Source organism: Triturus cristatus, chromosome 10 (assembly GCF_964204655.1).
Source record: "Triturus cristatus chromosome 10, aTriCri1.1, whole genome shotgun sequence".
Lineage (NCBI taxonomy): Eukaryota > Metazoa > Chordata > Amphibia > Caudata > Salamandridae > Triturus > Triturus cristatus.
Window position 1 is genome coordinate 858,716,579 of NC_140593.1, and position 17,865 is coordinate 858,734,443.

At 45.5% G+C, this 17,865-nt stretch overlaps 1 protein-coding gene across 4 annotated transcripts in view; it reads right to left on the minus strand.

Moving 5' to 3' along the window:
- Positions 1–17,865, minus strand: part of NOS3 (nitric oxide synthase 3) — an 819,509-nt gene that overhangs the window by 371,224 nt on the left and 430,420 nt on the right. For all 4 annotated transcript variants that reach the window (XM_085628483.1, XM_085628482.1, XM_085628485.1 and 1 more), the window contains exons 7-8: positions 7,370–7,509; positions 6,525–6,699 (exon numbers count right to left, since the gene is read on the minus strand). In XM_085628483.1, coding sequence (XP_085484609.1) covers positions 6,525–6,699; positions 7,370–7,509 — 315 coding nt within the window. The remainder of the gene's footprint in view (positions 1–6,524; positions 6,700–7,369; positions 7,510–17,865) is intronic.

The following is a 17,865-nucleotide window of genomic DNA, read 5'->3' on the forward strand; positions in this document are numbered from 1 at the left end:
CTACTTAGTCCTCGCTACAGAGATAACCATTAGTACAACATAGGTATATCTAAAAGCTGTTTAGTGCATAAAGTAGAGACGCGGCATATTTAATTCATTTGTGCGTTTATTGTTTTAAATTCCGGCTGAGGCAGAGAGAGGAAACAATAGCCCTACAAGTGCGGAGGTGGTGTGGACCCCGTTTTATGTTCAGAATCGCTGATAAAAGCTAAGGAGGAACAAACTGCCGTTCGGTTGTATGTCGGTTAATGGTCTCGTCCACCGCTTTCATACTTTAAAGGCTAAAGATATTTGTGCGGCAGGATAATGGATATTGTTGTGACACATGCTAACGTGCGTGTGTAAAAAACACTTTGTAATTATTGGAATATACATATACATGTGTTTATAACATTTTAGGCATGTGTAACGTTCTTGAAGCGTAACAGTGCATTTGTGGACAAGAGAAAAATAGCGAGATAACTGGATAGGATTAAGTATAAACATAAGTCTAAATAAAGCAGGGCTCGCTTGAGCAAGATGTCCTTTTTGTTTTTGTTTTAGATTAACCAAAAACAGTCCGTATGAGCAACACAGGACTGAGGGATATATTTTAAATATTTTAAATTTTGGAATCCCAAAACAAGGAAGAAGGAAAGTGGCTCTACATTTGAGGCCACATATTGGAACCTAAGGTAATTATTAGGCCATATAAACTAGATAAACTTTACGCGGGTAATAAGGGTTATCAGTGGTGAATAGGAATGAATGACATTTATGTCTCTTTGCAGAGGTATTCATTGGCCTCGTCTCCTCCAACCTCTGGGTGGAGGGCACACAAGTTTGGAGGTAATGATTTTTCATTATGCATTTAATAATGAAGGAATGCTTCTATTGACAACACCCCAGTGATAAGTATGTGTATACTTTGTATTTCAGGGATTTTATGGAGACAATAGGGGTGCGCAATCAAGAGTGAGGTTGCTTATACCGATCACATTTGTTTAACAAAGGATACCTATAGTTGAAGGTAATGACTTCCCTTTCACACTCAATAATCTTGGAATGCACCTTTTATAATGAGGAGCATATATATAAATAGCTATGCTTAAAAATTACTTTATAGGGAACTTACCCAAAGAATAGAGGTTCTTCAGCCCTTCCATATTTGATAACTATAGGGTAACTATGTGGAGAACCTACACATATCCTGGAAGTATCACAGTTATGTGTGATTTTTCTTGGCCTCACTGAGGTGAAGAAATGAGAATTCCTAGATCTTTCTGGGTATCGAAGTGGGCATGTGTGTGAGAGATAGGAGGAGAGATTTTTCCCTGATCTCTTCTGCTTGATACAATATCTGTATGGTTGGAGGATTAAGTTGCATATCACCAGAATGTTGATACACTGTTTTTAGACGCTAATCATTGGTTAACTGTTTTTTATACTGTTTTTAAATTGTTTTTATTTTTTTATGTATTTGTCTATGTGATTGTGTACAGATCCAAAATATTGTTTATTGGGAGATATCGTCTTTTGTCTTGAAGAAGGTGGTGCTCAAGCGGCAATATCCACCGAAACGCGTTGACGCTTTTGTCAACAGGCTTACTGTAGACTATAATAGGCATTTGACAATACCATTATATTTTGGGGAAAAATCAAATGTGTTATAATGAATTTTGGTCTGATGTATTAGCCTGTTTTTATGACTAGAAATTATTTTTCTTGCAGGTTCTCCCATTGTTGTGTATATCTGAGTAGTTTTTAACTTTGCGGACAATAGCTGTCCTTGTTGGTTTTTAATGTGTTTCTCACTTTTTATATTTCAATAAAATACCCAAGTATTGATTGAGCACTTGACTTTTGATAGTGTTGATGTTATGTTCTGGTGATGTAACTAAAATTCGGAGAGAATGTGGTTTGGCTCTGCTTTCAAGGTATACCAAAGGGGAACTCTTTTTTGACCCTGGTCTATTTGGTGCCCTACCCCTTTGGGAGTAAGGGGCCCCTTTGTTTTTTTTTTACAGAATATTTGCAAAACCCACCTGTCCAACTTGATGGTGCACCAGTGGGGGAGGTGATGGTGAATCCTGCCACCCACTCGTGATTGGTGGCCCTGAAAGGTCGGACTAGGAGGGATTAGAGGCTGCTGCAGGGTTGCTGTGGTGGACTGGCCCGCCCGCTGGCCCGCAGAACCACGGCGGGGATTCCTACGTCCCCAGTCGCACTGGGGCTGAACAGCTTGTGAAGGCCTGTGGCCCTAGGCGGGATGTAGCGGGGCACCCATTCCGTAGCCACGAAAGGGGCAAAAGGCAGAATGCGAAGGGCGGGTGGTGGAGAAGCCCAAGGACTTGGCCGTATCCCGATAGTCCTTAAAGCGCTCTAGCGTGTTGTCTGCCTTGTTACCAAAAAGGCGACAGCCATCAAAGGGCATGTCCATAAGAGTGGATTGGACATCCCCAGAAAAACCGGTTGAACGCAACCAGCCATAGCGTCGAAGTGCTACTGATGTGGCAATCGTCCTGCCAAGTGCGTGTGAGGTATCCAGCCCACAGCAGATGGTAAACTTTGCTGCGTCTCTCCCCTCGGCAACTGCACATGAGAGCACAGCCCAGGCCTTCTCCGGGCACTAGTGCAGCACCTGCGCTACAGTATCCCACACAGAGTGGGTGTAATGGCCCAACAGACATGCGGTGTTTACCGACCGCAGTCACATGCTGGCGGAAGAAAACATTTTCTTCCCAAGGCAGTCCAGCTTTTGGATCTCCTATCTGGTGGTTCGTTAGGGAATGTGCCTTTATAAGTGGAGGCTTGACCACCAAGCTCTCAGGGGTGGGGTGTTGGGAGAGGAAAGTGGGGTCACCCGGAGCCGGGCAGTGGCGTCGGGCAATTATCCTGGCCACAGAAGCCCCTGTGTTGGGCCTGGACCAGGTGCCAAAAACGATGTCCGTGTGGCCTTCATCAAACGGCAGCAGGGGCTCCGTAGAGATCGCTGCCAGTTGAAGGACCTCTGTCAGGAGGTTAGTCCTGACTACCACCATAGGTAGCACGAGGTGGAGAGCCTCGGCCTCCCTACACAACACCACCTTGTATGATGCTCCCTCCACCATAGCCACGGTAGGAGGAGACAACATGCCAAGGTCTTGTGTGGTATCCAGACCTCTGGCTTCCCCCAGTTCCTTTCTCCATTCCGGCTCATAGGTCAACTGGTCAGTCAAAGGGTCCCCAGACCCCTCCCAGTCCTCCTCACCTTCCTCTGGCTACCAATCTGGTCTCAAAGAGCCAGGATAGAACAGGGGCACAAAAGTACCCGTTGTCGTCGGATCCGGCGTCAGTTGACACCGGACCGAATCTAGGTCTAACTCGAGGTGGAGGCCGGGGTCGACGTCGGCTGGGAACACAGCCAATCACTGTTGCGAACGTGGTGGCGGTGGAATCAGCACTGGGGAAGGCATGACAAGGTCTATTGGCGCCGATCCGGAATAGGCTTGGATCCAACGGCATCATGCAGCGCTGAGGCCAAAGCCGCCAGCGCCGAAGACCCAGGGCCCCCAGCCAAGTCTGCGGGGTCCAAAGGCACGCCGGCAGAGTCGCTCTGTCCGAAGCTGGGCAGGGGTCGCATCAGGTCCCGGAAAGGGAGGGAACCCCGAAGTTGACCCAGCGGTCTCCGCACGTGAAGCCGCGGGAGGGGCACCACCCTTGTCGGGTCGGCCGATGGATGGGGAAAAGTCGCAGAGCGACAACGCTTCTTCGACTTCTTTTTTTGCTTTGACTTACCTGACCCTGAGTGCGAAGACTTAGATGAAGAATGGTGGTGGCTCCGCGACCGGTCTCTCAACCTCCTTCGCGATCAGGACCTCGAACAACGCGGAGCCGACTGCAAGGGCTCTAGTGGCTTTCGGGACCGCTCCAGCAAAGACTTCGGGGCCATGGCCCGGCAGTCGGAGCATGGCTTGGGGTCGTGGTCACGCTCCAGGCAATAGAGGCACACATGGTGAGGGTACGTCACCGACATCAGACGGTTACAGGAACCAAAGGCCTTGAATCTGGGCATCCCTTGTGCACCAGGATTTGATAGACTCGAAAGACGAACTCAACAAAAGTCAAGAAAAAAGTCAGTCAAAAAATGACTGGAGGTACCGCTCTCTCCAGATCTGCGCTTGATGGCGCGGAAAAAGAAAGAACTGATGTCAGCGTGCGAGGGCAGCATCTATGTAGCTACCACAACGTCATCCCTGCCAATCACGATGCCGACGACGAACGCGGAGTCGACCGACGCAACCATCCGACGTGCAGGGGTATACTGCTGACAAAAAACTTTCCGGATCCAGTCTGACGCCTGGGGGTAATTCTAAGGTAAGGAATCTATAACTAACTGTTTCTTTCAGATAAGGATGAGTTAATTCATTTTTGGTCCATGTAGGAGAGATGATGTGACTGAGATTTTTGACAAGCGCAGCAGGAAGGAGATCAGAGATGTGCAAGGTCGCCTTCATGAAAACGAGTCATTTGAGGACATCTTCTTAAGGAATGTGGTCAAAATCAGTCCAGGATGCATTGTTTTTCAATTGCAAGGGGTTGAGGTTGGTGTTCTGGAATGCAGAGAGGGGACGGTTGGGGAGACAACAATTAGTTGGAGGTAGGGTCTTGGGTGGTCCCTGAAATGGGTTAGTGTTAAGAGTATTCATTTTTACGATGATGCTTTTGATTTGCCAATGCAAACCTAACCATGATCATGTTATGCTGAATCTGCAGTTTTGCTAATTGTTCATGCATAAAATGTGGATAAAAAACCCTTGTTTTGAAGGTTTGGGGGAGACTTTTCATTTCCCTCCTGAGAGACCGTCCGATTGATTTGAGACGTCCTTCATCTTTCTTAGAATGCTGTTAGTACTCTTTATGAGTTTGACACTTAGAATCTGGAGAGACTTAACTGCCTAAATAGGGATTCTTGCTCTGATTTTGTGCTTTGTATCCGAGCCTTCCTGGCAATCCATGCATTTTTTCTGTATCATTTATATTAAGAATTCCATAATAAACCTTTTAAACAATTTTGCGATCTAGAACTCGGTTATGAGTGGTCCCAGTTTTTGTTTGATTTTTACTTTGCTAATCAGTAGGTTTAATGTTGTGATGGATGGTGTCTCTTGCCGCTACATTATCAGGAACAATGTGCTGAGCTGTCTGATGTAAAAATCAGGGTGTTTAAATTATTGGGGTTCAGTAAGTTACTGAGGTTTGGCTCCCACAATATCATACCTTGCAGTATTGCTGCCCCATTTGGAATTAATGATGCTGGAATGAAGAACCACCCACGGTATTGTGGTGAGTTTGTACACACTGATTAATGCATGTGTTTCCAACCTTTCTGCCCCATGCAAATTACACATAGCAAAAACCTATTTCTGTCCGATATGGCATTACAAACCAACTAGGAATAAGGGCCAGTGAGCTGCATTATAATGGTTGTTTTAAAAATTGCTGAATTCCAGTCCCATTTCCAGGTGCAGCCGGTTCGGGTAAGTCGACAGACGACAGAATAGGTAAAATAAAATAAAAAATAATTAAAACCACTTACCTTGCGCTCACCCCATCGCCGAGTCGGCGATGCGGCGAGCGCAAGGTAAGTTGTTTTATTTATTTTAATTTACCTATTCCGTTGTCTGTCGACTTCCCCCTGCCTCGCCCCACCACTCTTACCTGATCCAGCCACGCCTGCCCATTTCTCTAGTTTAGTGAGGAAGCGCAGCAATTAAACTATATCCTAGCCAAATACACGTAGGTGTAAGCTCGTCTTTAGGTGAAAAAAACACTATATATTATAGAGAATTTGTTACAAGAAAATAAAAAAAACTGCTTCCTCAGAGAGGTCATGCAATTGCTTACAAGCTTAAAGGGCCTCTTTCTCAGACTGATGAAGCAAATAAATTAAGATTTGAATGTGTGCAATCTATATAGAGAATCTCTTTGGCAGCTCTTCGAATGTCATACCCAAAAATTAAGGGAAATGATTCACGGATATGATGTCATATTCATGTATTAAAATGTTCAAACTATTGGAAGTCAAACAAAATATACATTTTTACACTGATTATTTAAATTAATTCGGGTCATAGGTTCTTTATGGTTCAATATTGCCTTCAAACTGGTGGTCACAAAGTCCCATCAATTGTGTAAAAGTTGTAGATGCACCTGACACAGGACCTGAGCCAAGCATATGTGCAAATCGTACAACATGGCAAAATTACATTTCCAGTGACATTTGTTCGCAAGCTTTTGGCAGGTGTGACCTGGCAAGATTTTGTTAACAAATAGTACAACAAATTCCACTTTTCATAACTGGAATGTTTTCCACGGTGATCAAAGGGTGGGAAATTCCAAATTGCATAAATCTGAATTTCGTTCCATTTACTTGTTGAAAAATCGGTTATTTAGTCCCGGTTCAGGTGCCAATGGGCGTTTGGTCCAAAACAGAGTCATCACCTTGGTTGTTATTAGGGCCTTAAAAATACATGCTGAATTAGCTGAAAGAATGCAGTGCTCACCTCTGAAATGTTATATCTGTGGCTGTCACATAAATTGCGCATCCCAATTTCGGTGACCATGTACCAGCCGTTGAAGGGGGCAGCAGGGAACTCCAGCCCTCCTATCTCCAGCAGCAGGTTGGAAACGGCAGGCAGGACATACCACTGCAGGCCTAGGTCAGCAAACCACTCGTACCTACCGGAAGGACAGGAGAAGAGGTCACTCGACAGCAGGAAGGTATAACTGACTGCCCAGCAAGCCCTTGGTACGTAAGAGATGGACATAGGAGAGTCTACCCACCGAATCCTCATTAGAGGCAAGAGCAAGCAGGGAAAGCATTCAGCACCCACCAATTATACCCATCATATACCCAGAAAAGCAAAAACGTGAATGCTTTAATATTCCCACCAGGCTGTTGCTGTTGAATCCCCGGCAGAGCTGAACACACCATAGGCCACTGCAGTAGAGTACATGGGCGAACAGAACCTTATAGTGGGTGGTAGGCAATGCTTAATTTGTGCCGGTGGTTGCAAGTGGTGGGCACCAGCACTCATTTTGGGGGATTAGGACTTATTTGTCATCATCAGACTTTGAACCAGAACAAGTGAGAGAGAAAAGCAAGAATGGAAGAAAGAAAAAGGAAGAAGAGATATGTAAGCCTTGAAACAAGCATTGCAAGAGTTAGGAAAAGAGGCAGAAGGTGGAATCCAGACTGTGGGGCCATGAGATTGTGCGACCCTGACACTCAGAACTGAAGGCTGTTGGTTCTCAGGAAAAACGTTGGCCCCCAGCATTTCTTTTTTGTGCAAATTAAGCGGTGACCTGGTATGGGTACACAGACACCAGGCGCTTCATGCACACTTACGTTGGGTGGCTCAAAGGCACTTCGAGGATGAGTTTGGTTGGAATTTCGTAGAGTTCTGGATTTTTGCCATTGGCCTGGAGCACCAGAGGTAAGACATCGAACCGCCCATTCTTCGGTTTCCAGCCCAGGCGAGTACACAGCTAGAGAGAAGGAAAATAAAAAGCAGGCAGGTTTACCAGTGCTGAATGTGTGAAAATAAATGTTCAGCTACACAAATGTTTCTTATGAGGCCACCACCCATGTCCCCAACTGGCACCGCATGCTTCCACCGCCAGCATTGCCTATTGCCTATTGACTATTTCAGGCCCCCACAGCTTTAAGAATGGTTTGGGAAGCAGGTAATAGTCCCTTCTCATGTATATTGAATTAATAATTAACTGTTGTTGTGGTCATCTGTATGTTATTCAGACAGCGCCATCTTGTGGCAGACTGTCACAAGCACTGGTGTTGACAATTAAGTTCTGAGCAGCAGAAACCGCTGGCTCAAATTAAGCACTGATAATACCAGTGGCGTAACGCAAAATGATGGTACCTAACTTCCCCATGCTGAAAGCGATGAGGGGCCTTTGTGTCGCGCATATCTCACAAATGTTCATAGGCCTGGGGCTGAATGGGGGCACCCTGAAGGGTTCACAGCCCCCGCTCCGCAGGGACTGCCCAGGCCTCCGTTAACGACCCTGGCTAATACTTATAAGCGCAGTGTTGTGCGGTCCTTGCATATCCTTACAACCCACAGTACTCTCAGTTCATACTAATGACAGAGTGCACTCAGCACACGCAGTTGGCAGTGTTAGGCGGATGAAGTTACAACCTGTGTTCACCATGAATCAGCAGATATGCAGTGGGCAACACAGAGGGGCGTTCCTGTCTCAGAGCTAGGGTGGTGGCAACACTAATAAAGAGTCCCTAGGTCACAGAATGCTTGGATAGAAGTCAGTGAAAGGCGATAATGGGGGCAATATTGTCAGGGAATAAATGAAGGAGAACTGTGAAACAATTCATTAAATGGGGGAGAGCTTCCTTAAGAGTTGGGCTGGTACTGGTGGGTACAAATGACCAGGATCCTGTGGTAACAAGAAATGGTGAGCAGCAGGGCCGGCGCTAGGCATGGGCAGGGTGGGCAGCTGCCCAGGGCCCAGCGCCGGCTCGCAGCCATGAGGTCTCGCATTTTCAAAAACTCCAGAGTTTGGAGGCCCAGGGGGCCCCCTGAGAGTTTATATTTTTTCTATTTTGATCAATTTCCACCGACTGGTCCTTCTCTCTGGGCCTAATCGCTGCATCTGCACGAGGATAGCAGCGATTAGACAGGTAATTAAAGAGCCCTTAGTGTGAAGTTTGCCCTGTCCCTGTTTGAATGAAAAGCAGGATAACCTGCAGAGCGCCCCACGCTGAAAACCGCTCAGCTCACCCAGGAGGAGGGAAAGGGAGCACAGAGGTGAATGCAAGGGGTCCGACGAAAGGAATAAAGTGTAAGGGGGGAGCATATAGGTGTGAGTACAGCAGCCAGACAAGTGGTGCAGGCAGAGGAGCACAATCAGAATGTAAAAGTGGCTGGACTAGGGCTTTAATTGGTGGTAAATTAAAACGGACATTGAAACAGGCCCCTATCGAACCCTATATTCGTTTCCTTTACATTACCTGAAAAAACATTGATCCAGTGTCTGCACAATATGCAACACAGTAGCCGGGTTGGACTGGCCTATAGGGCAATCAGGCAGTGTGTGATGGTCGAATCTGTCAGATTAGTATGTAGGCCGTTTTTTTAGGCTGTTTGTTGGCCTGCTTTATGGTCAGGTGAGCGCAGTTTTACTGTTGATTTTCATGATATTAAAACAAACATTGCCTGCAGCAAAATCAAATCTATGCAGTCTCCCATCCCTTACAATGAACGTAAACAGCATGTCTATACAAGTTAAAAACTGCCCTAATTTGGAAACATGAGACACTTTTCTAGCTAACTAATTCACAACGGGTGGCACTTTTATTTTGGTGCCGGGGCCTATTTCCTGACCCAGTCTTACACTGTATGATTGGGTAACCCATGGCAGCAATTTTGTTCCTGTTTATATTTCACATGCTTTACTTAATCTTGCATTCCCCAAGAGTGTTAGCTATGTCCAGGATGTGTGTTTCTGTGTTTCATTTCACAGCATATTACTCTTGTATGGGGCACACATTGTAGTGAGTCGCCTCCAAGTGTTTATATCGGGTTACAGTTGAGTGTTTTGGAGTTGAGGCTGAAGGCAGTACAACTTTCACACTGTGCCTGCCTGGGGTCCAAAAGGACTCCAGAATACATGGTCATTCAATACATGGCCTCTCTGCAGAGCGCACAGCGCAAAGGTCCCGTATTCCAATTGCAGTTGATATTCTGTGCAAATGCGTGTGAAGGAGTTACTCATTGGTCAAAACAGTGACCGAGTGAACGTAAAATAATTTATTGTTGTTACTCATTTATCTTAAACAGCCATTGACAAAACCAATACCCCTGGCTGCTTTTAGGTGTAAGTCAGTTGTTGTCTTATATTTCTGGATTCAATCACAGAAAGCTGAGGGAAAGATGAGAAAAAGAGTAGAGCATTGAGGGGAAGGTGGATTCAAAAGGGGGAGCATCAACAAGAAAAGATAAGATCCTCCAGGAGTATGGAGGGGAAGAGGGGGATGTAAATAAAGCGCAACAAGGAAAGAAGTAATGCGGCTGGTTGAAGGGAGTGCATGGATAAGATGTGTGAATATAAGAGAGACAGAACCAGCAAGGGAACATAAGCAGAGTGGGGAGAGAAATATTTGTGAGAAATGGATGGAAGAAAGCAGGACCACTGAAAGATGTCAGAAGTTGGGCTGGATGAGACAGGAGGGGAGAGGCGGAAGTTAGAAGGGTCAGTACCAGCAAAAGAAATATGAATCCTAGAAAAAAGAAGTCAACTTCCAAATCTCTTTCATAAATTGTAATTTACTCATTGATAATGTGCCGGCATCTGACAACTCCAGGAGTTTGAAGCAGCATTTGTGCTGTATCAGATGATTTGTGGCTGACTCTTGTGCATAGAGTTAGAGCAGCCTTAATACTACTAAAACTTAGCACCACATTTGACACTGTTTCACAGCAAGTGATTATACATCAACTAGTACAACCTGGAATTTAAGTATCCCCCTGGAGGGGTTTACCTCTATCTATTTGAGAAATCTGAAACAATCCACTCACCACCTATTTCTATTATGTTCTAAACCTCTGACTTGTGGAATTTATTGGGTCTCCACTGTTCGATCTATATAATTCCCAGTTAGTCTTACTCATACAGTACTTTGGTTTCTTGCTGTCCCACACATATTGATACCCAAACATCACTTCCCTCAGTGGCAATCTGGTCTTTGCCAAGAATATGTTTGGACTTGTATGCTAACAGTTGATTTCTGAATGAAGACAAATTAATTAAAACCTTAAAGTGACAAATCAAGGGTTCTCATTTTTAAAGGATATCATACCATATGGTGTTCTCTTTGGTGGCTGGTGGAGCTGGGTCAATGGCCCACAATGGTGGAGTGAGAAAAATAATCTTCGATTCATTTTCCAGCATCTTCTCTTTTGTATTGGGAACAGATTAACAATGTTTCATCCACTTGCTTTTACTACATCCATAAGTAACACAAAATCATCCCTTTCCTCCCCTCTCACTACAGTGAATCTGTTGTGCAGTCAGTTATCTTCTCACTGGATTATGCAAATGCCCTCTCTCTTTGGCTTCCAGCCTTTTAGCATTCACTACCCTTCAAATCATTCAGGACAGTGCTAGGCTCCTCATCTGAGACTGCTGCTTCGCAATGCCATTTCTTCTCACCTTTCTGCTGTGTTTTTGATTTGAAACCCTACATCTGCAAGGCACTATCCATTTGTCATTGTGCACTGCATTTAAAATGTTCTCTCTTTCAACAGCACTCCGTACTGTTCATTCCAGAATCCTATACTCTGTGCCATCCAAACTCCTGTGCCATCCTAAACTTTAGATGGCCCTGATTGGAGACAAATCCTTCTCCATTCTAGTTGTGCTGGACTGGAACTCTCTTCCTCTTGAGCTATGGTGTGACTCAATGTTTTTGGAAAAACACTTATAACTGTCCTTTTCTCCACATTAGTAAAGTGAACACCTCTCCTTTGGAGCACTCTTAGTGCCAGAACCCCCAATTTGCATATAATTTTAATTCAGCCCATGAAAGTGTAGTATGCAAATACAATATGAATAAACTTAGGAATAGAAAGCACTATCATTATCTTACATGTAGTTGTCAGATCACCGAACAATGGCAGAAATGGGAAAAACGGGCGGTAGGGATAGGAGGGACAGATGCAAAGGAGGAACGCAGTGGGATTCATGTGGTCAGAGAATTATCTGCCGGAGGAGAGAGATGTGAACAGCGTGAGCGGGATATGCTTAGTTAGAAACGAGAAATACAGAAGGTAAAGTCCATACGTGGGGAGGTGGGGGACTAGAACAGTACTGAAGTGGACCGCATACTGTAGGGTACAACGGGGAAATGTAGTTTCTGCTCGTGTGTTGCACAAACTCGGTGAACAGAGTGACCCACTGAGGGGAGATGAGACCTTAGCACAGGCCGCGTACCTCCTCACATCGTAGAGCATCCTCCTCCATCGCATCCCATCTGTGGACCGCACCACACCAAGCCTACAGCAAGGGGGCTGTTGGGGACAGCCAGGTTAAAGTGATAGTGCACTTGGCAAGAAGAAGTGCCAAAGATGCAAAGCGGGAGTGTATTCTGTGAGGCTTACAACGATAAAAAATGCCAAGTGAGTAAGCAAGCTTCCCATGTGTGGACTTCAGGAAGCTTCATGATTTGAAGGAGAAGTTTGAGCAGCATCCCCCAATGGCGAAGTAAGGTTGGACCGGACCAAATAATGTATTGTTGGTCTGGACCTGGAGTGTGACATCTAGGGCATCCAGCAGCTGCTTGGGGAACATTTGATTGATTTTGGCCGGTGTGAGGTATGGTCAGTACAGCATGTAGTACGGTAAATTCTTAAAACGAGAATTCAGGGATACCTGTCACAGAAACTGTAAAGCTATTTCCCACTCCTTATCGGGCAGCACAAGGCCAAACTCACCCTCCCATTTATGTCGGTCCGTGTCTAGGAAAAGTGCAGCCAGCTTGTGTATTGCTTTATACAACCATTAATTAAGTGACAACCAGAACACATGGTTAAGACCCATGTCTGCAGTACCGGGTGTGTTACGGGCTCAGTCACCACAGCATTCCAAAGGGTACTGTAAGTGTGTGTGACATGACAATGTAAGAGAAACTGCCCAGGTGGTAATCAATACTCAGCTACTAGCGGATCAAATGAAAGACACTGTCCATCTTGGAAGAGGTCACCAGCTGTGTGGATCGAGCAGCCGGATCAAGGGGTGATATTAAGTCTTGTGTAGTATCCAGGGAATTTAGGGAGTCTTCTCAAGGGCAGTGCACGGGCATATGCTGGAAATCTGTGTGACATGCAATGTATGCATTTCATGCAAGTGGCGTTTTAGGTAGTAGGAGAAAAAGGCTAGCCTGGGGCGTCATCACTCAGTCAGTGTTGCAGGTCCCCCCTATGTATCTGCTGTCAGTCCAATAGGATACCCTGTTGATTGCTGCACACGGGAGGGACCAAAAGAGTCATGGTACATACAAAAGGCTCCACTGGTCCCCACCAGCAACCACTGGCACTAATTAACACAGAGGTTCACTCTCGCATGTATGTGTGACCAACTTTAACCCACATCTGTATACATTCTTACACCCGACACGCTGGTGGAGTAATATAAGCACATTTTCTCTTGCATTTTATCATGACAGAAGGCTGTTGGCATAACCGTGACATATGTCTTGGTCACTAATTAAAATCACTGCCCGCTGTGGTGAAACACATAAGACTGCATATTTGCTCCTATAAAAGTATGTCTGTTGAATTGTAACAATTATTAAAACTGTTTTCCTGCACTATTCAGTGCAGAAGGGTGAGAGGATTTACTCTGGGGATCACAATTTTCCAACCGCGTCGTCTATACCAGTGCCTTTTGATCACGCTTTAGGGTTCAATCTAGATCTCTGTGTCTGCCCTTCATTTCCTCGATACTTGTCAGGGTATGTCGTGGTTTCTCTCTGCCTTGCTCTGATTTGGGTCCGGAATAATGCGAAAGGAATATTGAGTGGTCAAAATATTGTGACCAGAATATCGAGGACAAAAATATTGACAGGTATGTATAGTTACTTTGCTTTGAGAAAGACCGTGGTGGTCGAAACTCGTTAGCTCTTAATAAAAGATGTTTTTTTTCAAACTATTCCCTGGAGTGCGGGCATTCTTGCTATCGGGGCTGCGTTAGCATTCTTAATATAATTTAGACGGGTCCTGCAACCGTTTCGCCCAGCACCAACCCCGTGAAGTGGACGAGATCGGATTACGGCAGGAAACTTTGTGACGCTGGAGCTATATATAGACTATATACGTAGATGTGAAGTTAAGAATATCAAATCTATAACTCCCTCTGTGCACAATATTTTGCTTTTCAATATTACTTTCCCAATATTATGGCCACTGCGTATTCCTTCTTTGACAGACCAGACTACAACCCCTTATTTCCTATCCCTGTCTGCCCTTGGTACCTGTACACCCACCAGTGTTTGTTGAGGCTTTTCTTTGACTTGCGTCTACCATCATCTGCCACTCTCTATACATATATGGTGATGTGCGGTGCAAAACACCCCTATATGCAAAAGATTCCTGTCGAGAGCAAGTAAAGTTCAATTTTTCAGGAGAAGATGAAGGGCAAGAGACCACAAAAGAACTTGAAATCACCAGGATGAACTTTGCTAGTGTGGACCCGAGCCACGAATATCGTGTGGAATGGTTTACCACGGCATAGGTAGCCTAACATTGTGTCTTTGCAGTTTCAATTAAACAAATGAGTCCAAATACATTTTCCGTAGGGAATGAGGATAATTAGCGGGTATCTGTAAATCAATCCGATTGTTTGGATATCCCTTTAAAATTCACGCAAAACAGAAAACAGTTCCTGAAATTTCAGTCTGCTAGTGAAGTTTGAAGATGCTTTGTGAAGATTTGTTACAAAAAATGTGAACATAACTATTAAGGTAAAAATTGCTGCAGGTAGCATGCCACAGATAGGGGAGAAAGATGGGCTGGAAAAAGTGACTGGATGCTGAGGGCAGAGAAAATTCACAAGGCAGACAAGCAAACTCTTTCATCTACAATAAGATAGTTGCTCATTGAGTTACCTTTGCTGTTGCAGAGATCTGTGTATAACCAGCAGACCACCTCTTATAATATGGTAGAGGATGATTTAGACTTGTATCCTTCTGACATATATAATATGAGTCTTTTTGAAGTGGACAAACATGAAAACCAATCACAGGGAAAACCAATTGGTCTGGCTTATAACTAAAAGTCTATGGATGCCTCTATCTTTGCAGTTTACTCACCCATCTGTTATGTTATATTGATTTATATAGTGCACTAATCACCCAAGAGGGTAGCTTGGCTCTTGGGCAGGTGTGTAGGTTTGCAGTCCCTTAGGTGCTTATATGAAGAGACAGGTCTTCAGATTCTTGAGCAACTCAAGAAGTGAGAAGGAGGCTCTGATGTGTTAAGGGAGGTTGTTCCATATCTTGGGTGTGATGTAGGAAAATGAGTGACCTCCAGTTTTGCTTTTGCAGATGTGGAAAATGTGTGTGAGTGAGAGTGAGGCAGAGTGTAGGTGTATGGTGAGTTGGTGAAAGTGTATAGAGCTGTTCAGGAATCCTGATCCTGTATTGTGTAGGGCTTTGTATGTGTGTGTGAGAAGTTTGAATTGGCTGCGCTTATGCATAGGGAGCCAGTGAAGCTTCCTGAGGTGTGGTGTGATGTGGGTGCGGCGTCGAAGATTCAGTATGAGACTTGCCGCGGTGTTCTGGATGGTCTGGAGTCTGTGTAGAAGTTGTTTAGAGATTCCGGTGTTCAGAGTGTTGCTGTAGTCTAGTCCGCTGGTGATGAGTGGTTGCATGAAAGTCTGTTTGGTGTTTTAAGACTTTTGAAGATTTTTCACAGCATGCTTAGGATGTGGAAGCAGGTGGTGTACAGTGTATTGACTTGAGCCGTCATGTCAAGCTTGTCATCTAGGATGATCCCTAGATTTCTTGCATGATCTGTGGGTGTGGGTGTTGGTCCTACCTCCGACGGCTACAAGGTGGCGTTCCATGGGGAGATCTTGTTGCAGAAGACCAGTACTTCCATCTTGCCAGAGTTGAGCTGCAGGCAGCTGGTTCGCATACAGTCTACTACCATGGTCATGCAGTTGGTGAAGTTGGATCTGGTGGTGGTTGTTTTGCCAGTCAGGGAGCGTATGAGTTGGGTGTCATCGACGTAGAAGATGATGGTGATGTCTTGTGATCAAATGATGTTGGCGAGTGGTGTCATTCATATGTTGAAAAGGATGGGGCTGAGGGACGGTTCCTGTGGGACACTGAATCTCAATTTCTTGGCCTCTGATGTGAAGGGTGGCAGCTTGACCCTGTGGGTTTGTCACTGTGAGGAAGGAACAGATGCATTTGAGAGCAGATCCTTGTATGCCAATGTCGTGGAGTCTTCTGATGGGAGTGTTATGGGAGACAGTGATGAAGGCCGCAGCATGGTCGGGCAGAATGAGCGCTGCTGTTTCTCCTCAGTCCAGGATAATTTGATTGTCATCAGTGGCCACTATGAGTGCTGTTTTGGTGATGTGGTTCTTTTTGACACCTGATTGAGTGTCATCTAGAAAATGAGAAGTTCGAGGTGGGTTGTGAGTTGCTTGTTGATGACCTTCTCAATCACTTTGGCTGAATAGGGATGCAGGAAGATAAGTCAGACGTTGCTCAGTTGATTTGGGTCGGCTGAGGGCTTCCTGAGGAGAGCGTTGATTTCTGCAAGTTGCCATTCATTCAGGAAAGTGGCGGACGTGATGGAGGTGTTGATGATGTGGGTCAGGGTGGTGCTGAATGGTGACGTTTTCAGGTTGGAGATGTGGAGGGGGCAAGGTCCGTTGGGGCCCCTGAGTGGATGGTCTACATGATTGCCACTGTGTTGTTTCTTGTTAGGGGTGTCCATTCGGTTAGGTGGCCAGGTTAGCATTGAATTTTCTGGGGATGGGTTGGTGTTCAAAGTTGCTGTATATATGTGCGATTTTGCTGTGGAAGAAATTGGAAAGGTTGTCGCAGAGTTGCTGGGAGGTAGCAATATTGGGGACAGTGGCTGAGGGTGAGATGAAATCCTCGAGAAGATCTACTTGCGGCTGTTGGAGCTACCTTCGATGTAGTCCACTAGAGATTTTTTCTTGGTGTTTCTTAGTTGATGGTGATAGTGTCTGAGTGCAACATTGTAGGTAGTTCTGCCAGTGGTGTCGTGGCTGGCTTTCAATTTCCTTTCTAGCTGTTTACAGTGTTGCTTGTTATCTTGGAGGTCTTCTGTGTACAAGCTGGCCTGCTGTATGATCTACTATGCTTGTTCGGTTTGATGGGTGCGAGGGAGTCCGTGCAGTTCTTGATCCAGTTCTTGATGTACTTGCCGAGGTTGTCTGCGGGGCTAGATTGATCCAAGCTGATCCCACTAAGTCAATCTGCTTTTGTGATTTTGCCCTAGCTGTGACTTGGAAAGCTGTACCTGGTAGAGGTAATGACTTGAGGTGTGTTGATTTCGAAGTGGATGATGAAGTGGTTGGTCTATATGAGTGGTGTGGTAGAGTAGTATTTGATGCTGATGCTTGTAATGAAGATGGGGTCCAGTATGTGTTGGCTCTGGGACAAGCTGGGTGAGTCTGATGTTGCTCAAGCTTTCGATGAGTGCTGTGGAGGAGGGGTCGTTTCGGGTTTCCAGGTGAAAGTTGAGGTCACTGAGGAGAGTGTATGCTCTTAAGCCGATGGTGAGCGAAGCGCCGAAGTTGGTGATGAGGTTGGTAATGGTGGCTCTTGGCCCGGGGTTCCATTCAGGGGGAAGTTTTCTGAGATTTGCAGCCTGAAGTGCAGGTATTCCATGAATGGAGTGGTGTTCTCTGTAGATGTTGTGTATTTGATGGATTCCTTGTAGATGATAGTGAGTCCTCCTTCTGGCTTGTGAAGGCAGTTCTGTTGAGCCATCTTGTAACCTGCCGGGATTGCCGTGGTGATGTTGGGAGCTGGTGAGGAGTTGAGGCAGGTCTCGGCAATGAAGAGGATGTCAGGTGCGGTGCTACTCAGATGGTTCCATATTTTGGTTGTGTGTTTGCTGACTGATCGTATGTTGAGAAGCATGCATGCAAGTGGGTTTTGATGTGCAAGTTTGCTGTGGCGTGTGGTATAGGTTGTTGGTGTTGTTGGTGCTTATGTGGCGTGTGTGTTGGGAGGGGGTGTTGAGAACATTGTTAGTATTTGCATGGGGAGTGTGGGTGTGTGGCTATTAGAGAACCAGCAGTGGGTGCAGGTGAAAGCTCCTACTG